We start from the raw sequence: 24,710 nt of genomic DNA on the forward strand, positions 1-24,710 counted from the left end.
CTGCCCATTCCCTCCGCTCAGCGGGCTCCAACCTGCTTCACGTCCCCCACCTGCCCCACCATTGGCGGGCGGGCCTTCTGTCACTCTGCCCCACCCTCTGGAACTCCATCCCGCAGTCCTTGCACCTCGCCCTCTCCCTTGCCTCCTTCAAGACCAGTCTCACGACCCTTCTCTTCAATCTGCCTTCGGTCACCCTCCTTCCCAACCTGCCCTCCACCCTCCCTGATACCGACCCTCAACTCGGGTCCACAACATTGATTTCCAGCGCCTTGGGATATCCTCCTGAGGTGAAAGGCACCATACAAATGTAACTGTTGTTTTTACAAACAGCACAGCCAGGCTGACATACATAGTGGGATTCATAATACACTCTATAATTGTAGGAAAGGGAAAACAGAGGGGAAAGAAGTTCTGAAATAGGAGTGAAAATACATTCAGCAGAGATTCTCATTTACAGGAACCTAGGTGTCAAGATTTCCAATTTGGATAAGCAACCTTTACAGTATACCCGTATCTATTCCAACCAGAAAAAGACACCAATTCAGGTTGTAAAAGAATTAACACTGAATAATAATAACAATAATAATCACCAAAGTACCAGCTGCTTTACAGCATATTTATTAAATATTTCTGTATTCAATGTGAAAGCAATGTGCACAACTGTGACCTTGAAGTGATATTAACTAGTCCTGAATACAAAAAGCTCCTTTCCCGACCCTCAACGGTAAACAAGTTTCTTATGTAAAATGCATAGGATAAGGTACTGGAAGGGGTTTCCGTGAAAGATTTATAACAAAAACACAACTCTAATTACACAAAGTAAAAGATACACAAAGCAAAAGAGTAGAACTATTTGTCTGAGAAAATCTGTCTGGCCCAGCTTGTAATGAAAGTAGATACCTGTAACAACTAAACAATAAAGCTAGCACCTATTCAATGAAAATCTGTTGGAAGAGAACATGCCTGTGCATGCATTTCAAGATTACAAAAGACCAGTCTATAACCAATATTCAGCCCTGATCTGGCATGTCTCTTAACAAGCATCAAAGACTTTACAACTTCACACGGCTCAATCTTAGAAATCCTAGACAATGGGAAGAACACAGAAACTGGTCTTGCTCATTTGGTTCAGTATACTAAACAAAGATTTTACTCTTCAATTACATTTTGTGCTGGAAAGTTTAATAGAGCACACCCAGGATCTTGGCCTTAAAGGGCTCAATATCAATTCTGTGTATGCAGAACATTACTCCTGCCAAGACAGCAGTTGTGAACCAGAAAATTTTAACCCATGTTAAAAGCGAAGAGTGCTAAAGAACCGTAGTGCAAACAGGCTGGGGAGGGTAAAGATGACAGAAAGCATAATCAAAGAGGCAAGTCTTGAGACATGCCTTGGAGAGGGGAGAGGTACAGAGACGATGGCACTCTGGGATGGAGATCCAGAGAGCGGGGCAAAATGCCCTCGACAACCGATAGCGGGGTCGAAATGACAGTGGACATGAAGCAGGCCAGTGTCCATTTGGTGAAGGGAGCAGCCCAAAGAATACTGTTTGAGGATGGAGAAGAGGTAGGGTGGGCCAGGCAAAACTGTGGAGGGATTTATAGGTAAGGTGAGAACAAAGATCGCAACTCAATCTCCTGGGGGATGGGGTAATCCAGTGGATCCAAACAAGGGTGACAGACTGCAGTCTAATGGCGGGAGAGGACACGGACTGGAGGGTTGTAGATAGTCTTGGTGGTCCATGGGAAAAGGTAGTGGTAGAGGCACATAATTTTCAGAGGTGGGGGAAAGCTTAGCCAGTAAGAGCACAGATGTGAGGTCTGAAGGGCATTTGGGTGTCAAGTTACAGGATCTGCATCACCTCTGTGAGATGGAGTGTGCGTGCATGCATGTTGATGCCATCAGCTCCTGAGGTGAGAAGTTGCTGATGGGAGTAATCTTGTAGTTGTTTAACTGAAGAAATGCTGAGATCCATCATCTAGAAGCCTTGTAAGCAAGGCAGTGCTACAATAGAGGACATTATGACTCCCGTATTTAAAGTGTGAAATTTGCCAAATCCAGTGCTACTGTATTAGAGAAGCTGGCAAAATATATCTTGCACTTTAAGCTGTTAAGAATAGTGTTTTCATGCATCATAACTGACATATTTAATTCTTGCTGACACATTATTGTTTGGGTATTGAGTTGTGAACAGTGAGGTGGGAGATTGACACAAGTATAATTAATATAAAGTTCATCATATAAAATCACTTGGAACCGATTTTCACTGTAAAAGATCATTGAACTTTCAAATCAAATTTCAAGAAAAGCATTACATTACCGGGCATGAAAAAGCCACTATAATATAATAATCCTTGCATTTGATATAGTGCTTACAACATCAAAACATCTTAAAGTCTTTGTAGTAGTTATTACAACAATTTTTTAACACTGCACTGGAGTGTCCATCTAGGCTATGAGCTCAAAATCAACGACATGATGATTAGACCCACAAACTTGAGCCTGAGGCAACTGTTATGCCAACTGAGCATAGCAACTCTATTCTCTATTGTAGCTCTGAGTTAAACTGACACATACCATTTAATACTTCCAAGAAGTTTAAATCTTCTTCTAGCCAAGAAAGATGGCAGGTAACCTGTTAACACGGTGATTTGACTCCATATACCCTTTCAGTGGGGGGGGGGGGGGGCGGAGGGGTTGATGTCTGTACACCCGCATGCACAACATGGGATTTAAACCCACAACCTCTTGAAAGAGAGGCGATAGTGCTACCAACTGAGTCAGGCTGACCCCTGTGCACTTGAGAATGCATCATTATCCACGGTCATTTGTTTAACTACAATCCAATGGGAAGAACTACAGTCCATCAGCAATTTTCTATTTTATTGAGGGAATGTTTTTCTTTAAAAGGTCTTCCTCAGTTTTCCCTTCCCTCAAATCCATCACTTAAAGCAACCACAACAACTTACATTTTTATAGCGCCCTTCATGCAGGGTGGCACCATTCCCAGCCTCGAAGGCTTCCAGACCACTTAATTGGTGCACAAAGTGGCATGGGTTCTCCATTTTTTTCTATCTAGAGTTAAACACCTAACCTTTGGTGCGTCTCAACAATAGTGGAGCTGGCTTCAGTAATTCACCAGGTGGAGAATGGTGGCAATGTTCCAGAATTCTAGCAATCCATTACCCACTTGAACTATAAAGCATACAAAACAAGCATTCAAATTTCACTTACTTTTATTAAATGTCTTGACAATATGAAAGAAAGTAACCTAACCTTTAGCAGCTTACTAGGAACAATTCCACCCAGTATCAGATGGTGCACTGCATTTGAGTTAAAATGCTGTGCTGCTGACCTAAAAAATTCCAAGCTGTAAGTAATAATACTTGCATTCGATATAGTCCCTTTTCACACCTTCTGGACTTCTCAAAGCGTTTCACAGAATATACTGTAAAGTGAACGGACTGTGTTTTGTGGGCGAAACGCAGCAGCCAATTGCACACAGCGGTGTCCCACAAACAGTAGTGGATTGAGTGACCAATTTATTATTATTATTTTTTGAAGGGATTATTACCCTCAGAAATGCGATCTGTCAATCGACTAACGGCCGGATTCCTATTTGCTGCTAGGTAAACAGAGGTGTGTGGAGTAAGGAAACTTGCCCAACGTTTCACTTAACAAATAGCAAAACACTATTTAGACATAGAATGACTGGGACAAGTGCCATACAAGCACTAAATTTGGTATACACAACCTTCAAGTGTTTTATTTATATATGCAGCTATTCAAATTTTCATAATGAAGCAAATGTCACCATTCAGTACATAATGATTTCTCTCCCTCTGAGTTCTTGGTAAATCTGTATGTGGAATAAAGGAGGCACAAAATTTGTGGGTTTTGTTTAAATTCCTAATGGCCCAAGCACAACATCAAAAGAAAGAATATCCCATATAATCACATGATTCCTCCTATTTTTCAACAATCTTTAAGAATAGTGTCACACTTCACTGTCTTTAGTCAAAGGTGCACTTTGGTTCTGTACACATCATCATCCCTTTGCCACACCCGACAATTCAAAAGATTATTCAGACATTTTCAAATATTGGTACAGTAAAAAAAGCATTACTCAACCTATAGTAAGCCAAAAATATTATTCAACATTTCCTCATACGTTATCATTATGTTCCAGATCTGTCTTTCTGAGCTGCTCACAATGAAACTAAACAATAGATTCATGACCCCCTTCTCTTCTGAGTCGGATATTGCTAGCAAGTCAAATCGTATCCTGGTAAGTAAACAGTGTGAAGTATCTTTAAGGTGAAGTAGTGCTGACATTTTCACTTCAGTAAGATTTTCCAATTATAAACAATCTTGTAACCTGCCGCTGAATTCTGATCGTGGATCCAGAGAAAGAAAAAGATTTAACTAAATCCAAAAAGTGCTCTTGCAGCACTTCCTCATATCTGCGCCACAGCTGGCACTGCCTTCCATCACCTCCGAAACATCACCAGACTACGGCACTACCTCACCCCTCACGCTGCTGAAACTCTGGTCCACGCTTTTATCACCTCAAGGCTGGACTATGGGAACTCTCTCCTCGCCGGCCTTCCTGGCACCTCCCTCCACAAGCTGCAGGTCATTCAGAACTCTGCAGCTCGTGTACTGTCCCGCACCAGGCTTCGGGACCACATCACTCCCACCCTCGCTCGCCTCCACTGGCTCCCCATCCCCCAGAGGATCGAATTCAAGATCCTCATCCTCAGCTACAAGGCCATTCACGGCCTTGCTCCCTTCCTACCTCTCCGACCTACTATCCCCCTACCTACCTGCTCGTACCCTCCGTTCCTCTGGCTCCGGTCTGCTCCACATCCCCCGCCCCAACCGCCCTACCATCGGTGGCCAGGCCTTCAGCCTCTCAGCCCAGAGGCTCTGGAACTCCATCCCCCAGTGCCTTCGCCGCCTCCTCCCTTTCCTCCTTCAAGGCCGGTCTCAAGACCTTTCTCTTTGACTGTGCCTTCAGCTCCCCTCTCGACTCTCTAACCCCTCTTCGCTCCCTCCCTTCCCTCCCCTCACCCTGACCATTTCCCCCCAATGCTCGGGTCCTGACCCAACTGTCCAGCGCCTTGGGACGTCCTCCGATGTGAAAGGCGCTCTATAAATGAAATCTTGTTGTTGCTGTTGTTGTTAAAGCTGAGAAGAGGAAACAACCCTCTCCAGTGAAGTGCAGAAATTCTGAATATACTAATATCTTGCTCAGAATCAGTCCACTTACCCAGATCCAAAAAGATTTGTGAATTAGAACCATGGACTGTGTAAAAGAACATTCCTCACAGTGAAAGAGAAAATCAACAACAACAAATTACATTTGTATAATAATAATAAAGTGCCTTTCATGTAAGGGGGATATCCCAAGGCGCTGGCAGTCAGGGAACCACACCCGAGCTGGTGGTTGGGATCAGGAAGGGTGAAGGGCAGGGACTGTTTTTCAAGTTGACAGGATGTCTCAGGTTCCATCCTTCAGATGAGTCATGTAACCGAGGTCCTGTCGGCCTGTTTAGGTGGAGGTTGAAGAGGTCAAAGCACTATACGAAAAGAGAATGTGGTTTCTTCCAGAGTCCTGGTCACAAATCCCCAAATAAGGTTGGTCATTAACTCCATGACTATTTGTGAGACACTGGTGAGCAAAACTGCCTACAAAATACACAGTAATTAGACTTTGCAGTGTATTATGTGAAGTGCTTTGAGATATCAATGACACGATGAGGTGCTATATCAAATGTATGAATGATTTTTATTTACTGTAAAGATTATTTTGTAGGTAAATGTTGACCTCAGATTGGCAGAGAAATCACTGTACAGATTCAGGTGTATGCAAATCATGCAACTTGTGGTTGATTTTGGAGGAGGAATGGCAGGCATGAGTGGCTCATTGGAAACAAATCACTTGAGGAAAGGACAAAGAAAAGTTTATTTCCATCTGGCAATTTCTGACAGCTATTGTAAATTCTGCACAGGGTGGGACCAGGATTTCCAATTGACAGGGTGATCTCTTGCTGCAGAATCACAATACTCGAAGAGAAGTGAGTGAATTCTGCACACGTGTCCTGTTTGGGCATGCAAGACTTGCAGCCATTATTCCCTCCAGACTATAACTGGAAATTCCCTCGTCTGCAGCTTCAGTGCTATTTTCTGCTTCCACATTAATAGTAAAGTGCAATACATGCCTGCAACAATCTGCAGGGTTTATCAGATCATAGAGAATCAATGTTTTTCTCAACACTGACATTCCTCAACACGATGACCACAAAAATTAATCCAAAAAATGCTTTGGAAAAAATCAATTATCAGTGATGTCGCTACATTACACAATCTGGAAGTTCCTTGTTCAAGGACCACTTGCAGAAGCAATTAGGTTTTCAGAACAGGAGATGAACTAGGCATAGCTGAATTTCCTTTAAAAACATAAATTGTCTCTTATTCTATTCTTCCTGGGAAAAGAGACCAGACAGATTACTTGTACTGTCTCCACAAAACATTCATACCTTTGATTCCTTGGTGCATAACAATGGACACCTACTGGAAACTTAACTGGTGCAAAACATCGACCACGACCAATATAACTACACCTAGGATTTGCAAAAAGTTAATGTCTGGGACTAATCTACTGCGATATACAATGAACATAACATGATTGCTGTTAAAATCTAGAAGAAAGAACAAAATTGGATTTCCATAGTACCTCATGATTTCGAAATAAATAAAAGTGCTTTAGGGCAAAAGGTTAGATTAGATCTTTGGTTTAAACACATCATCCAAAGGATGGCACTGCCAACAAAGCAGCACTCCTTTGCTTTCTTCTTTCTCCTGTGTTTCACTCTAATCTACTTCTTCCTGCTGCTGGTTCCATCTGAACAGATTTTTATTCTTTAACATTAGTAACAATAATTTCCTTGTGCTTATAGTGGAAGATGGAAGCTTCTTGATTGGAATGCATATGCATTCACCAAACACTCCCTCTTTTTAAAGAGTGTAATGAAAATGATCATAATGCTATGTCTTAGAAGTGCATAAGAACTAACCCACCTTCAGCAGTAGGCTTGTAAAAGGCGTACAAAAAATGGTACACTGAACGGCAGGTTCTGTGCAATTTTCTAATTTTATGAAGGACACTATTCTTTTAATTTATGGAAAATCTAATCATTTTGAAAATGCCCATAACTTACAATAAGTACACACAATCCTAAAATCAAATCTCGCGACAAAAATATGCAGTCCAGTAACCCAATTTAATTTCGTAAAATATAAATACTTGCATTTTCATACTGCCAAGAAGGAATGTCTCAAAATATTTCACACAATGAGTTAATTTGAAGTGCACTGCCTATTATGTAGGCAAACGTGGCAGCTAATCTGTACCAACAACATCAATCAATTCTATAAAGATCAATTGTTGTCCCTACTGCATCAGTTCAAGATCATTCAAGATCAAATCCCTTGCTGTAACTTTCAGTCCTCAATAAGAGACATACAGTCATGAATGTTCTATCCCCACAGTGATTTAAATACTGGAAGAATGCAAGCAACTTAGATTAGGAAATGCAGTATCAGTTAAGATTGGGTGATACAGTACAACACTGTTCTATTGTCATCAAGACCTGGTTTGGAATCGAGATAACTGTATCTAGATGGAAGTACAGTACTTGGTTTCTGTTGGATACAAGTAACCTGTATGGAATGATAAAGCATCTAAAACTTAATTCTTAGCACATACAACACAGAACAATGAGGACAGGAAGCAGAACAACAATAAGGTAACTTTTTGGGGGGTGGGGGGAGGGGGGGAATGTAGCAGTACTCCAGTAGTTTCTTCTAGACCCTCAGCAATATATGGTGCATGTATGTAATCTTGATTCAGGCACAGGATAAAAGGTGTATAAATTTCCTGATGATACTAAATGAAGAGACATTGCAAATAGCTAGATTTGAGAGGGCGAGAGGGGGAGGGGGGGGGGGGCAGGGATAGAAGAGGGGAAAAAGAAAAGAGGATAAGCATCAGTATATAAGGCTGCTGAGCCATTGCAGTTTAAGGGATATGTGGAAAATAAATGAAATGTGATGAAATCCTGAAATTGTATTGTTCTCCCTGGAAATACAGCCAAAGGTGACATATCGAAAAGATCCTTTTGTAGCTCAGTCATTCATTTTTGCAAATGGAGAAATAGGGCCCACTATTAGTGATGTAATGATTCCATTTAGGGGGATTAGAAGTTTGAGCTATCATCAGTTCAGTGCTACTGCTCTCATCCAATACAATTGAATCATGTTCCTGCTCTGCACACAGAATGCAAATGTCTGCAGTACGCCTCTGCACAATCACTGCATTCGAAAGGACAGTAAATACAGCAACCATTCTAACCTGAGTTTCCCCCCCGATTAAAAAAAGCCTCAAAATGATTTTTGGAATGCTTCAGATCCATCAATTTTTTGGAAAGCACTTTAAAAAGAATGTAAGCTATTTCCAAACATGAATATGTTTATGACAGGCACCCAAAATTTCTCGTTGTCAGGCTGTAAGCCATTGTCTTAAAAAGCAAGATTGGGCAGTGTTTTAACATTTTGTTGAATCTGAGCCAGTTTTCCACAGTTCTTGAAACATTCCGCAGAACCCAGGTTTCAAAACACACCCAGTGATATTGAGAGATCCCGGCCTGCCCAAAAGATGGCCCACAAGCTTTCAAGCAACCGCAGATGTGTGACTGGATTTTTATACTGCAACTCGCACTGCCACTGAAACCACATCCTCCAAGGCAGCACGGACACAGCTCCAATATGATTCAACCCCGATTTGGCAGAACAAGTACAGAATTAGAATTGTAAGACAAACGCCAACATTAAATGGATTGAAAAATAATTACCTCAATCCAATGATTGAAGCTTTTTTTAAATTACTTTCACCAATAAATGTGGAGTCATGTAGCTCAGTGGTTAGAGCACGCGCTTCGCAAGCGAGAGACCTGGAAAGACCTTGGGCAAGTTTTCCTTACTCCACATGCCTGATAATAATCCCTCAGGAAAAAAAAAATAATAATTTGGTCACTCAATCCACAATTGTTTGTGGATCATTGCAGTGCACAATTGGCTGCCGCATTTTGCCCACAAATATAGTCAATTCACTTTACAGTATATTCTGTGAAGTGCTTTGAGACATCTTGAAGACATGAAAAGAGCTATATCAAATGCAAGAATTATTATATATATAAAAATCATAATATTTCCGTCTTGGTGTTTTAAGTACACGTGACTCTGACCAGTTCTCTGACCAAAGGCAATTGAAATATTTTCCTTTTGAAAAACTACACAAAAAGCTGTGAATTTCAGATCTCATTCAAACCAATAAGGAGCAGCTGGACACAGACCCACAGAGATGAAGATATAAATATAAATCACTCAAAAATGCTCCAATTTGTTCTTTAAGAAGAAGTAAAAACTCTAAACACCAAAGTGCTTCCATGTTTTTCCATTTATCTTGGTAGCAGCAATCTGTGATCAAGTTTATTTTGCGACTCTTTGCAAAATCATTCTGAATGTCATATGGCTGCATAAACCAAACTAGGAATTAACAAACCTGTCAAAGGAAGTAATTGAGGTTCTGCACTGTCCATCATAAGGGCTTTAATTTGATACCTGCCATAGTTCCTATACAGCACATCAGGATTCAAATTGCAGCCTGCACGGTGGGATAGTACAGGAACTCAGCGTCTTCCTTTGACAGGTTTGTCATACCCCTGGGTTAGTTTGTGGAGCCATAATACAATTCAGTCTAATTTTGCGAATGGTAAATCAGCATGTCCATATATTTATATTGCTGCCACTAAGAATAATGCAAAGACTTGGCATTAGGTTCCATGTACAAAACTGATAAAAGAAAACGAACACTATGTTACATTGCTAGTTTGTCTCCACAAGCCACCAATGATGTGTGGTTTTGCTAGCTACAATTCTTGCTAGACCCAACTTGGAGTCCTACCTCCAATTACCTCAACATACCATTTGATTCTTATGGTGAAGTTGAAGACTTTGAGGCTTCAGCCTATCGAAATTCTGTGTCTGCACAAATCCCTCAATTTCATTGTGTTAGTATTGCGATGGCAGCAAGATATTTGCACAGCGACATTCACAAACCAATCTTACGATTCGTTTGCAATGTTCTGTTGCCGACCTCTCATTGCTTATTTGTGAATCTGATTTTTCTTCATGCTGCTGTCAATTACTTTTGCCAAATGATGGTAGTAAAATTGTAAAAAACCCCAGAGCAGGCTTTTTCCACATCCCGCTGCTTCTATTTGTCAAAGGGCATCATGATTCGAAAGCCCTTTGAAAGATTCAAAGTTGTTGAGCAATCATCTTGATTTGCACAGTAATGTCTAGATGCGAACACATACAAGGAATGTCATTTGATGCAAGACATCTCCAGATTGCTGAAGCCCCTCCCCCAACAAAACCAAAGATCATGAAATTGATGGAAAATTAACTAGTTTGACTAAAAGGGTTCATGAAGAGGATGTAGATGCTCATTGGGAAAAAGCTCAACAGTGATCAGTAGAAGGACGGTCTCCAAAGGTCTGTTCTGTGGTTCTACTATTTTCACTCCTTTAAAGAATTGAAAAGAAATATTAAAATTGCCTTTCTTTCCTGATTTTCAGTAACAATTACCCGTTTGGTCAGGTGCAAACGAAAATCGATAAAAAGCTATTTTTACCTAAATTTAATTTTTAAAATCCAAATTTGTCAATTTTATTCAAAATCCATGATAGTGTACCACATCCTGAAACTCGCCTTGCTTCATTGTTGGTTCCGGGAATGTTGGCAAGAGAAATTTCTGATTTTGCTCAAATGTACTCATATTTTGTTATATCAATTTTTCCTTTCCCTTTATTTTCTCCTTTTTTTAAAAAAAGTAGACCCCGAAAAATGGCCAGGATTTGCTTTATGAATAGAAGATAACTTTAATTGTTCTTACTTGAAGAGCATTTGTGATTTTGTAACATTTTCTGATCATACCAATTGATGTTATCAGGCAAATAGTGAGGATAAAATGTATCCAAGTAGGTCTGAAACAATTAACTGATTGAGCTAAGGAATACAGATGGATCTAATGTTAATAAATGCAAGGTAATGCACAACAGAAAAAACATTAAACTTTTGCACACAATTTGAAAAGGTATCCATTAACAGAGGTGCAGAAGGAAAGAGATCTGGGTGTGATTATTAATCAGTCATTCGTGGTTTCCAGAAAGCATATGTCAACAAAGCTAAACAAACCCTACGTTGCTCTCCAGAGACAACACATCAAAGAATTATGCTAACTTCCTATAGATCACAGGTGAAGCTGCATTTGAAACACCATGTGCAGTTTGAGGCACCTGCCTTCAAAAATAAAGGTGAAACTTTGGAAAAGGTTCAAAGAAAAGCAACACCCCTGTTCCTGGAACTAGAGGACTAAGTTACAGAAGAATCTAAAAAGCTTAACTTTTTAAAAGGGAAACAAAGGATTGGAGGAATAAAGACATGATGCAGGTGTACATGATGTAATATGGACCTTGTAGATGAAAGCAACCTATATGACTTGAGATGCGAGAGTAGAATCAGAAAGTATATATTTAAAATTAAAATGCCTTGAGTGGGATTGGTGATTAAAATGACTCTTCTCTTCACTGTAGTTCATCTGTGGAACAGTCTTCCAAACCAATGAGATGCCATGTGTCCCTTCACTATCTGAATGAGTGTCTGCTTTAGACCTGTATTATGTAGAACCTTTATGGTCGGCCAACAAAATAAATGTTCTTGATTGAATGGTTCTCGATATGTCTTAAAACAAGAAATATTGTTTTTCAATCACGGAAAAAACTGAAAACACACTAGCGATCGAACACAGACTTACCTAGACTCGCGTGAATATTCGAGGGGAAGGGGTGTGGGGGGGGGGGGTGTTTCTTGACAACCCTGCGGGCCACGGGTTGGTCATCACTGGTCCAGACCATGAATTCAAATCCTAATGTAGGGCTCAAACCCACAACCTTCCGATTCAGAGGCAAAAGTGCCACCAACTGAGCCCAGAAACAGTGTTAATCTCCCCGACGTAAAATACAGAAAAGACTGGGTGTGGAGTCAATGTGCCTTCACAGCGACCTTGCTGGGGTCTTTAAGAGAATAGCTATTGCTGGACTTGGATGGCAATTCTATTTCCTAAACAGTAGCCACCCTTGTAACCTCTAACGAGTGCCATATTATTCAATGGAACCACCTAAAAATTGGCTCAAACTTACTGGCACTGACAAGTCCCTGATTGGAATGGCTTAAATTCTAACACAGACAATACATCGAGCCAACCTTGAGATGCACCGAGTCAGAGACTCAGGGTCATCACTTCTCCAATGAGCTTAATCTAACATTTGGAAGAGCATTTTGAAGCAGATATCACACCAAACCCTGCCATAGAAAGGCCTGCAGGCATATTTTGCCAATATTTCCCTCTTCTCTTTCCTGAATGTGCTGACTCAGACAATAGGGGAAGGGGGAGTTCACAGCCAAGCCAATCTATATCTTCATGCACACAAAATCCAATAGAAGTAAACTGGACAACAATCTAGAGAAAGAACTTGTGTGTTTACCCTTCTACCTACGCCTTTGTTTCGATCAAACCCATCATCCTGCTTAAGAGTATCCAAACCAGACAGAGTTATACATATGTATACCATATACACATGGAAATTTACCATTTTCGAGAATAGAATTATGAACACTCTGGAGAGACCCCACCCAGTTTACCTAATTCCAGAGAATACTAATAATAATAAACCTTGCATTTGATATAGCACTTTTCACGTCTTCTAGAGGTCTCAAAGAGCTTCACAGAATATATTGTAAAGTGAATTGACTGTATATTTGTGGGCGAAATACTGAATACAGATTGACAAAAGTCAAGCCTTAGGGATCCCAGGGTGTACTTTGAACTCCAGCAGTGCTCCACCCAGTTAAAACTACATAGCTTGCCACTGAAAGCACTGTCTGGCAAGCTTCCTGTTGGTTATTCAGCTAGGACCAACCTACTAGTTAGAGCTCTGACGAGCAGCGCTAACAGGAGCTGAGAGGAAAGAATCCCTGCTCCTATATTGGGAACCATACAGCATCATGGTCAGAGATACATTGATCTTCATAGTGCCAAAGCACTAGAACTTGCAAAATAAGTACCTATTAAAAGTAGTTGCTGAACACTACGCGAATAGGGATCTGGAAATATTTAACAGGAATGTATCATACACATCAGACCTTGATGCGTAATAAAGAGATTGAATAAATAATTAGGTCATGGCTTCAGTGTCCTACAGGTTAGATAACTTTTTAAGTAATTACAAAATGAAATTGCAGGAGAAAGCGGGTTAGGTAAGGAAACTTCAAACATAAAACACCAATAACTCAAAATGTCATGCAATGATAGTTCAACACTAGTGTGAAATCGTTGGCCTGCTTACACACTGCTAAAATATATAAAAGTACAATACATAAATAATTGCCACAATGAGTAAAATGGCCACTATCTAACATGATTACGATGAATTCTAAATTACAATTTGTGCAAACAGGCACACGAGTGAACTTTGTTTTCTGTGTTTTTTTTGTCTCCATTTGTAGAATCTTTCCCCATATGGGTATTGTCAATTTGCCACCTTCCTGCTTTGTAGCATTCGTAAAAAAACACACACACACTTCTGAATATAAATTGCAGACTGCTCTGCTGAATGAACATGATTCAGCACTCGGTGTGGCTTGCAATTTCCACTTCACCTCCCTATCTGTCCCTTACTTTGCTGCAACCAGATCGATAATAAGCTTTTCAAGAACAACATCATAAAGGGCAGCCCAGTTGGAACATGCCCTAGTTGATGGCAGGTTCATTTACAGTAAGGGTCTAATGTAGACCTATGCTATTCTGGACTTGCAGTAAACCGAGCTTCCAGCTCGAAAACAATGCCTGGTCATCAGGTCAAAGCTGCATCATGTGCAGGAATCCTCACTGACATCACTTTGCAAAGNAAAAAAATCTCCTGATGACTTGGAAACAGGTCATTTTTTTCACACTTTGTTATAAGATATTGGACCTAGATGACGGGTTTACAAACGAGCTTGCCATGTATGTTTGTCTTACACCCACCCATTTCCTTAGGTTTTCCCTGCAATTCAAATAATAAATGTTGAAACATCTCGCACAAATTACTGTCAAATGTATATCTGTCAGCAAATGTTAGCATACAACAAGATCCCACAAATGGCCATGAAGCGAATCACTAATTTAACAAGAGGAATGTTGGCCAGTACACTGATAGAAACTTCCTTCTCTTTTTGAATATAGAGTTATGTGACCCTTAACACCCAACTGAACAGACAGACAGGACCTTCATTGGAACAATTTATCCAAAGGACAGCACCTCCAACAATTCAGCACTTCCCTAGTGCTGGACCTTGAACCCACAACCGTCCAACCCAGAGGCAACAGACCAGCAACTAAGCCAAGCTGACACATTCCCCATTAGTAACTTTGAGTCACTATGCTAGTCAATCTTATTATAAACTGAAGCTTTTTTGATCCAATGCGATCAAGGAATGACACAAACACATCACTGTAGAGGCAGACGTGCTTGTTGCAACACTATGCAGAAGGGGGTATATTGATGAGTTCTCAAGTTTAGTCTATATATAGAAAATGCACATTAGCATTTTATCAAAAAAAAACTTGAGGCACAAACCATTAGGCATTCGGTTTATACAATATATTCTTTGAAATTACAACTAATTATTCAATAATATACAACAGATTTAATTTAAAAATGTATATAGAGGAAACAAGCCATATGAACAAATATACAGTTTATAAATTATATCAAATCTAGAATAAATTTGCTCATGTTTTAACTAAGCTGATCATTCCAGTCAGGATGCAAGTTAACCTTTGCTTTGAAAGTTACTCTTTGCTTTGAAACTCAATGCAATACATTTAACTGGGCAATAATAAATTGTGTAATTAATATACAAAAGAGGCCAGTACCAAATTTTAGGGAATGTTAAAAATATCAAAAGGGAAGAGAAAAAGGAGTTAAAAGTGAGAAACAGAGATAGAGAATTCAGATGTAGAGGTGCAGTTGATACATGAGTGCAGAGTGGGGGTCTAGATCAGGCAGTCATGAAGATCTTTTATATTTATTTCTATGACTCATGAATCTTATCTACTGTAGAATTCAATCTTTAGAGAAAATAGCACCACATATACCATATTCTATTATATTTACAATATATCCTAGCTTGCCCATTTACTTCACAAACCGTTTATGGGATACTGCTGCATGCAAATTGGCTGTCATCTGCACTTTAAATAATCTTGAAGCACTTTAAGACATTGACAATGTGATAAGGAGCTATATTAAATACAAGGATTACTATATATTGTACTTGAGAGGTATGTGAATCACTATGGCACAAACAAAAAGGAATTGAAATCAAGTTTCAACATATCCCAGTCAATTGGAAATCCTTATTATAAATATACATAACCAAATTCTCATTTGTGTCTCAGAAGGGCTACAGAGATGGAAAAACAGACCTTTATTGAAAGGAATAACAAAGCATGTGCATCTCTTTTTTTATAGGCAATCTCAACCACTTTACTGAATTTCAAAATCATTGAAGAGTGAAAATTTACAATATACGGGGACAAAATAAATAACTCTTCCCAGGGTCAGTAGAACACGAAAACAACAAGATTTAAATGGCTTAATTTTATTTAGGAAATGCTGCCAGGGAGATTTTACACATCTCCATCCAATCTGAATCCCAAATATAAACTGCACGACAAAATATTTCAGAGCACAAATACACAAAAAGCCCATTCTGCACTTAAACCGCAGGAAGTATAATTGGTCCCAATAGGAAACGTAGCTTTGAATACACAGTACTGTGGACAATATGCTTAGCATACCTACAGCTGCCAATCACACAGGAACCTGTCATGCAGTAAAATTACAGGAACATGATCTTATGACCCTCAGCACTTCACCAGTCTTGAGAAAACAAGTTCCCCAAAGTGTTTTTTAAAAATCACACTACGCCAAAATTACAGCAACCTGGGACCTTTGGACCTTGGGCTCTGTGGGTTGGAATGCAGATGTGAAGTGTGACTGAAATCTACAGACCCATGGTTAATTTTATCGACTATATCAAAATGGTTTCAGAGCACACGAGTGTTAGTGACATGCAACACCAAAGAAATAGATTTTTGCTTATGCTAATTTCAAACAAGTAAATTTACATTCAATTTCTTTAAATACAATGAAATGTGAGTTAAGGATAGTAAAAGGGAAACCCTATACAATCCAACGGCAACATTAAATGAGTAGATTCCACCTAAGCTCTAAGCTTCCACTGACCATGAATAACTTGATTTCAGTGATACCAACACGATGAGAGCAGTAGATTTCTCTCGCACACTTGCTCACTTTATTTCGCTATCAAGTTCACCTATTAAACTTTACCAATCAAATTCCTAACAATTATTCCTATGTAATGCAAGTGTAATATGATTAACTTACTGTAAAAGTAATAAAAGGATTATATAAGTACTACCAATAACATATTTGATTCTGTAAATAATTATTTACAGAAATAAGTAAATACTTGATTATTAATTATTATTATGGTAATTATTATTATTCTATACAATACAAACCCTTTACAGTTTGAAGACGTTAAAAGCTACGTGTTTTGTCAGTTGACCAGTCTTCCGATGGGCAAGATTAAAAGGCTGAGAATTTCTCTCATAATTGGTGCATTGGAACATAAAGATCAATACTCAGAAACTCCAATTGATTCTGACAGCATTTGCAACCCTTGTGTCCTGACAAACATTGTAGTTAGCCTTATTGACATAAACACATTCATTAAGACAGCTAAAATCTGCACAAGGATCACAAGAATTATTGTTACAGGTTTATTAATTCATATTTATGGAAATTTTACTTTATTTTAGTAAAAACTAATTTGGAACAGAAGCCATTAATAATGTTATCAGAGCAAAGCAGAGCCTTGCACAATTCCTCCCAACCCCTCCTAATATGTTCACACTTTGTTATTTATCTAACCCCAATTATTTCCAAGTCTTTTACCATATGAATTTTGCTGATTTTAGAAACATATTGGAATAGAGCAGGAAGGGAAAAAATTGGTAAATCATATCAACCCATAGTATTTTACTTGCACACAGCAATATACCACAAACAGTCATAACCGTGATATAACCAATAAGTCATAACCGTGTATATTCGATTACAAAGTCATAAATTGTAAATCTGTTAATGCAAGAGTTCACTCTGAAAAGTTAAATAGCACTAAATAATTGATGCACCGTATCATATGAACTGCCCAGTCTTGCATTGCGTAAAGCCAGGATCATGAAACCTGTCGTCAATAACACAAAAAGCAACTTCAACATTCAATGTGCACCAAGCAGCTTGTACCTCAGGCTGACTGTCAGTCTGCCTCAGTTGGTAGCACCCTCAACTGTGCATCAGAAGATTGTGAGGTCAAGCCCCATGTCAGTCGTATCTTTGAGCTCAGAGTCAATGCTGGCACTCCAATACAGTGCCTGCTGACATGAAAGGCACTATACAAATGTAATTTGTTGTTGTTGTTGGGGAGCCCTGCATTGTCAGAGGTGCTTTCCTTCGGATGAGAAGTTAAAAGAAATATCACGTCTGACTGTTGAGGTGGACGTGAAAGATCCAAAGGCACTATTTGAAAACGTTTCTCCCAGAGTCTGCCTAATCTGGTGTCTCCAGACAATAATAATGCTTGCATTTGATAATAGAACCTTGTCATGTCATCAAGACAACTCAAAGAACTTCACAGAATATTCAGTAAAGTGGTGTCCCACAAACAGATGTACTGAATGTGTACTTTGCATCTGTCTTCACAAAAGAAGTGGATGCACCAAATACCACAGTATCAGAGGAGAGGGTAGAGGAAACAGATAAGTATAAACAGAGAGTAAGTACTGAAAAGGTTGACTGCGCTGAAGGTAGATAAGTCGCCCGGTCCGGACGGGATGCAGCCAAGGTTACTATGGGAGGCACGGGTTCAAATAGTGGAGGCTTTGGTTACAATTTTTCAATCTTCGTTGGACACAGGAGTGGTGCCAGAGGACTGGAGAGTGGCCAATGTGACTCCCCTGTACATAAAAGGACAGAAGGACAAACCTGGGAACTACAGGCCAGTCAGCCTAACATCAGTAGTGGGGAAACTCCTGCAGACTATAATCCGGGACAGAATAAATCTTCATTTAGAAGAATATGGGTTAATTAGGGACAGCCAGCACAAATTTGTTAAAGGCAGATCTTGTCTAACAAATCTAATAGAATTTTTCGATGAGGTAACGGAGAAGGCTGCTTTTCTGACTGGAGGTAAGTGTACAGTGGCGTCCCCCAGGGATTGGTATTAGGACCACTGCTCTTCTTAATATACATAAATGATCTGGACTTGGGTATAGCAAGTACCATTTCCAAGTTTGCAGACGACACAAAGTTAGGTAGGGTGATAACAGTGAGAAGGATGGTAGCCTACTGCAGGAAGACGTAGACAGAATGATAAAATGGGCAGACACATGGCAGATGAAGTTCAATGTGGAGAAATGCGAGGTAATGCATTTTGGTAGAAAGAATGAGGGGAGGCAATATAGGCTGGTAAGACAATCTTAAGGGGTGTAAAAGAACAGAGAGACCTGGGGGTGCAGGTAAATTGATCCTTGAAGGTGGTAGGACAGGTAGATAAAGCTGTAAAAAGGGCATATGGGATACTAGGCTTTACAAATAGGGGCATAGAGTACAAGAGTCAGGAGGTTATGATTAACCTATATGAAACACTGGTTAGGCCTCAGTTAGAATATTGTGTCCAGTTCTGGGCACCACACTATAGGAAGGATGTTAAGGCATTGGAAAGGGTGCAGAGGAGATTTACGAGGATGGTACCAGGAATGAGGGACCTTGATTATGAGGAAAGGCTGGAGAGGCCGGGATTATTCTCATTGGAGCAGAGAAGATTACGAGGAGACCTAATAGAGGTCTTCAAAATCATGAGAGGATTTGATAGGTTAGAAAGGGAAAAACTGTTTCCACTAGTGGGTGTGTTGGTGACTCAAGGTCACAGATTCAAAATCATCTCTAGATGAAGCAGAGGGGAGGTGAGAAGACATTTTTTCACGCAGTGAGTTGTTAGAATCTGGAATGCATTGCCTGAAAGGGTGGTCGAGGCCGATTCGATAACAACTTTTAAAAACGCAGTGGACGGGTATTTGAGGAGGATGGGTTTGCAGGGTTATGGGGAAAGGGCTGGGGAGTGGGATTGATATTACGTTGCTCTTTTCAAAGAATCGGCACAGACTCGATGGGCCGAATGGCCTCTTTTTGTGCTGTACGATTCTATGAAACAGCCAAGGAGTGGGTGGCTAATTTTTTTCAATTTTTTAAAAAAAGTAATAATAATCCTTGCATTTGATATAGTGCCTTATCACATCATTGAGATGTCTCAAAAGGCTTCACAGAATATACTGTAAAGAGAATTTTGACTGTATATTTTGTGGGCAAAACGTGATGGCCAATTGTGCACAGCAGTATCCCACAAACAGTCGTGGATTGAGTGACCAATTAATTTTTTTTAAAAAAAGGAATTATTACCCCCAGAAAAGCGATCCACCAATCGACTAACAACCGGGTTCTTACTTACTGCTAGATAAACAGAGGCAGTGTGGAGTAAGGAAACTTGCCGAAAGTTTTGCCCTGTTCGGAATCAAACCCAAGTCTCTTGCTTGCGAGGCGAGTGCTCTAACCACTGAGCTACAGGACTCCACGTGCCTCGGTTTGTGATTTAAGTGGATGTTAAAGGCCTCCCATTTTCCCCCCGGTCGCTTCATGGGTGTTGTGGCATATTGCTGTGTGCAATTTGGCTACCACATTCACCCACAAAAATACAGTCACAACACCTTATGGTAAAATTCTGTGATGTTGTGACAACAGAATAAGGCATCATATTAAATGCAAGATTTTTGTAAAAAAAACAAGTTTTTTTGTCCTTCAACAATGCCCATACAGCTACTTTGATGTAAAAGAGCCTCCCAAAGTACTTCAGAAATTGAGAATTAGAAATTAATACAGGCAAACACAGCTGGTAATCACCAGCAATGTGATTGTTCAAGTCCCTCATTTGCACCTTTAAATCCCTTCACATTCACAGCCCATCCATCTCTGTGACCTTCCCAAACCCTACAACCTCAGCCATTCCCTTCACTCAGTGAGCACCAGCCTTTTCACATCCCCCACCCTACCTGCCCCACCATCGGTAGATGGACTTTCAGCTTTACTACCCCCACCCTCTGGAACTCGCTCACCTTATTCAATGTCCATCTCAAGACTCTCCTTTGGTCATCTTCCCCTTCTTATCCTTAGCTTGGGCAACTAGCTAGTATTATTAAGTGCTTTGGAATATCCTCTCGACATCCAAGGTGTTACATAAATGTAAATTTGCAGTGTACTGTAATGTCCTCCAAACAACAAGATGAGTTGCCAATTTATGGAAATATTTGACATGAATGGGGGGAAAGAGAATTGGGGGCCCTTAATACCCATGTGAATCACAAGACCAAAATATTTACCATAGTCAATTTATGGGCATATTCAGGTTACTGGGGCCAGAAAAGATAACTACATCCAGCGAAGCAATTACTCCAAAATCCAAGCTATTAGTGGAAAGTTATTGTGAATCCTATCCCTTCATTCATTCCAATAATATTCCCAGAGGCAGAATTATAATGAATAAGATGATAATGTTAGTTATCGAAAAACAATATCAAAATCATACTATAGTAAAACAAATGTATAATAACAATACTATCAGAATTATCTTTGGTGCAGTAAAAAAGTGTGAGTTCAGCTATAAATGGGAACAATATCTGTAGAACTCATGTAAGTACTGTAATTCTCAAAATTACTAACTCACAATGTTCCACAGTAAATTGTGTAGCATTCAACTGTGATTTCTAAATGCTGTGGAAAACATTCAGTTTCAAAATGAAGCAAATCTTATCATTTGGTATGATTGTACCCTCAAATAAACTTTGAGCAAAAATACTCCCTCTGAATTCGTCATGGTTACATTCAACTGCATTTTAGTCTTGGGATTGAGCATGTTCAAAGAGGAATTCCCATGCAATCGGTTACTTTTCTTGTTTATGTCAACCCTTACTTGCCCTTTCTACATTGACTTAACAAATTTGAAGACTCAGATGACTCATAGTTTATGGACTGGAGAGTAATGGATGAAGCCACAGTATCACACGTTAAATGCTTTATAAAGCTGTGACAAGCACGCGATCTACGACTGTGCTCCAGTACAGATTGCTTGATTTGCTTCACATACAAACCCATCTTCAAAACTCTTTAAAAACAAAAATCAACCATACAGAGGTCCACGCAGATGACCCAATTTCATAGCAAAGAAAAACATGTTCAAGCCAAAATTAACTTTATGAACACTCAATTGAATGTATTCTACATACCAATAATATGAAAATAAGACACTGTGTTCCTCTCACACTGTAACATACGGTGATGGGGCATCCAAACAGGCCATTAGGCCCAACTCATCCATGTCCAGTGTTGATATTACACACAAGCCCCACCTCTGCTGTTCCCCTCTCCCATACCACTCTATTCCCTTCTCCCTCACCTACGCATAAAAGTTCTTTCTTAAATACATTGACACTTTTATTTGAACCGCCGCTTCCGGCACCCATTCTCGGTGCCCTCTGCAATGAAGACGTTCCTCCTGAACTCTTTATTGGATCTTCCAGGCATCTTATATTAATGTCCTTGTTTGTTGGGGACTTGAGCATCGCAATTCACTGAATAATGAAGTCACTCCAATAAATATCATTGAAATGTAGCTCCCATGCACTTGAATTAAGACTGCACCCCCCCCCCCACACACACACACACTCATATAAAGATCAAAGCGTTCACAAAGCATCCCCACTGGGTCCACAAACACCGTCAATTACGACAGCAGCACGTCTGCATGTCGGCCACAACTAAAAATATTCCATTTCTTGTGAGAGCACAGTTCATTTTGCTCTCAGATCTCATTTTGATGGCTTGTGTTCTGTGATTGTTGCCATTAGGCTTTCTGACTGAAGTCGGGACGTTGAAGCTTCAACCACACAGGCACTTTGCAACAAGACTTGTCAACAAAAACAAATCAAGTGTCAAAGGACTCGAGTCCTGAAGCTTATCGGTTTATATACAGTTTTGCAATATGGAATAGGACTTCGCATCCTGGGCCAAGAGAGCAAAAACATGCAAACACCAGAGGGGAGAGGAGGGGGGGGGGGGGGGGGAGAAAGGACCAAGATCAAGACCTCACCATATTGGCAGATTTACAGCTTCTTCTTTTAATAAACGGTTCATCACTCACCAAAACTTTATTTTCCACCTTGTCACTTTTGATCTCCACTTTCACCTTCTTCTTCAAGGCAATTTTAACCTTCCTCCCGATAACATCCCTGACGCTCTCTGGAAAACAGCAGCGAAACACAAAACTGGGGGTTTGGGCCACAAGTCTCGGATTTCCATGGAATGGCTTTGGAATCAATGATTGAGCCTTTTAACTCGTGTGTTAAAAAGCCACCGGTTTTGTGTGCGGACCTTTTTGCTTTGAATCCAGAAACCCTTAAGGCAGAAGGAGTGTGTGTGTGTGTGTGTGTGTGGGGGGGGGGGGGGAACTCTCAATAGCAACTCGCCAGTCAAAATAAAATCAGATTAAAGGGCATGAAATATTAAGGTCTGCAGCAGCAGCTCGACTGACACTGTCACTGAACACAAACGCCATCTATTCATTTGAGGGGGGGGGGTTGGAGGGGTTGGAGGGGAGGGGGGGGGGTTGGAGGGGAGGGGGGGAGGTGTTTTATGCAGAAGGACGGAGAACAAGTCGACGATTGAAAGCGACGACGAACAGCAAGAAAAAAAATTTTTTTTTAATAAAAAAACCCCCACCAGCAAAATGCATTTGCTTTGCAAAATTCTCACTGCGGTTTGAGCAGTGAGTGTGTGTGTGTGTGTGTGCGGTGGTGTGTGCATTCCTCGCTCAACATATACATCGCTAACCAGAAGAAATCTGTGCACGACCCTCTACACACACACACACACACACACATATATATAATATATATATACACACACATATAAATATAAATAACCTACAACTTGGCATTGGGATTCCTTACCGAGCAGCTCTTTGGGAACCTCGGAGGCGTCTTCGGTCATTTTGCCCACAGGAGAAGCGGAGACTGAGTGTGAGTGAGTGTGAGAGAGTGTGTTAAAGGTGTGAGTGTGTGTGTGTGTGAGTGAGTGAGTGAGTGTGAAAGTTGTCTGGTTGGCTGGTGACTGACTGACTGACTGACTGAGCGGCTACATGTCTCTGTGCTGCTGTGGGGATACAATGTTGCAGGACTCCACACACTGTATCTCTCTGTGAGAAGCCTCTTCCACTCTCTGTCGCTCTTGTTATTCCTTAATTTTGGTGGTGGTGGTGTAGGGTGGGTGGGGGGGGGGGGGGGAGGAGAGAGTGGGGGGAGGGAGGAGTGGGGGGGAGGAGAGAGTGAGTGAGTGGGGGGGGGGGAGGAAATGAGGGAGGGAGGGAGGGAGGGATGAGAGGAGGAGTGGAGTGGGGGGAAAGGAGTCACCACCTCAAATGCCTGCAGTAGCAGCAGCGACTCTCACAGGCATCCGCGAGTGGGCAAAACCCCCTCACACCCCCCCTCACACACACACACCCTCACCCCCCCCACTCACACACACACCCCCCCCCACACACCCACACAACCCCCCCTCACACACACACACCCTCACACACACCCCCCCTCACACACACCCCTCACACACACACCCTCACCCCCCCACTCACATACACACCCCCTCACCCCCCCCCCTCACACACCCCCTCACACACACACACACCCTCACACACCCCTCACACCGGGGCAGGTCCGAGCGGAAGCACAAAACCGCAGCACCGCCACCTCTCCCCCCCCCCCACCATATATATATATATATATACACACACACAGTACACCCCCTCCCACCCCCCAACTCGGCTCGCGAGATTTAAGCAGCCGGAAGTCTGTCTCCATCTCTCTCTCTCTCTCTCTCACCCTCTAAACTCAGGATTGAGAAGGCGGCTCTCCCCCTCTCTCCCTCCCTCCCTCTCCTCCCTCCCTCTCCCCCTCCCCTCTCTCCCCTCCCTCCCTCTCCCCTCTCCCCCCCCCCCTCTCTCCCCCTCCCCCTCTCTCCCCCTCCCTCCCCCCCCCCCCCCTCCCCCTCCCCCCCTCTCCCTCTCTCCCCCTCCCTCCCTCTCCCTCTCCCCCCTCCTCCCTCTCCCCCCTCTCCCTCTCCCCTCACTTTGCTAATCAGTGCAGTCACCAAATGGCTCGTGTGTGTGTGTGTGTCTTGTATGTGTGTGTGTTTTTTGTGTGCGTTTTGTGTGGTGTGTATGTGTGTGTATGGTGTATGTGTTCGGGTGTATGTGGTTGTGTGTTTGTGTGTGGTGTGTATGTGTTGTG

The 24,710-nt window shown here is 41.2% G+C and overlaps 1 protein-coding gene across 1 annotated transcript in view; it reads right to left on the reverse strand.

The window, feature by feature from the left end:
- LOC103184542 (F-actin-uncapping protein LRRC16A) overlaps positions 1 to 23,481 on the reverse strand; it is a 205,566-nt gene extending 182,085 nt beyond the window's left edge. Inside the window, 2 exon segments of the mRNA XM_042332579.1 lie at positions 22,568 to 22,665; positions 23,376 to 23,481. Of these exon segments, the coding sequence (XP_042188513.1) occupies positions 22,568 to 22,665; positions 23,376 to 23,415 (138 nt within the window). The 5' untranslated portion in view covers positions 23,416 to 23,481.
- Positions 23,482 to 24,710: the final 1,229 nt, after the last annotated feature.

This window comes from Callorhinchus milii, unplaced genomic scaffold, assembly GCF_018977255.1.
Source record: "Callorhinchus milii isolate IMCB2004 unplaced genomic scaffold, IMCB_Cmil_1.0 Scaffold2, whole genome shotgun sequence".
In the NCBI taxonomy this organism is placed as follows: domain Eukaryota; kingdom Metazoa; phylum Chordata; class Chondrichthyes; order Chimaeriformes; family Callorhinchidae; genus Callorhinchus; species Callorhinchus milii.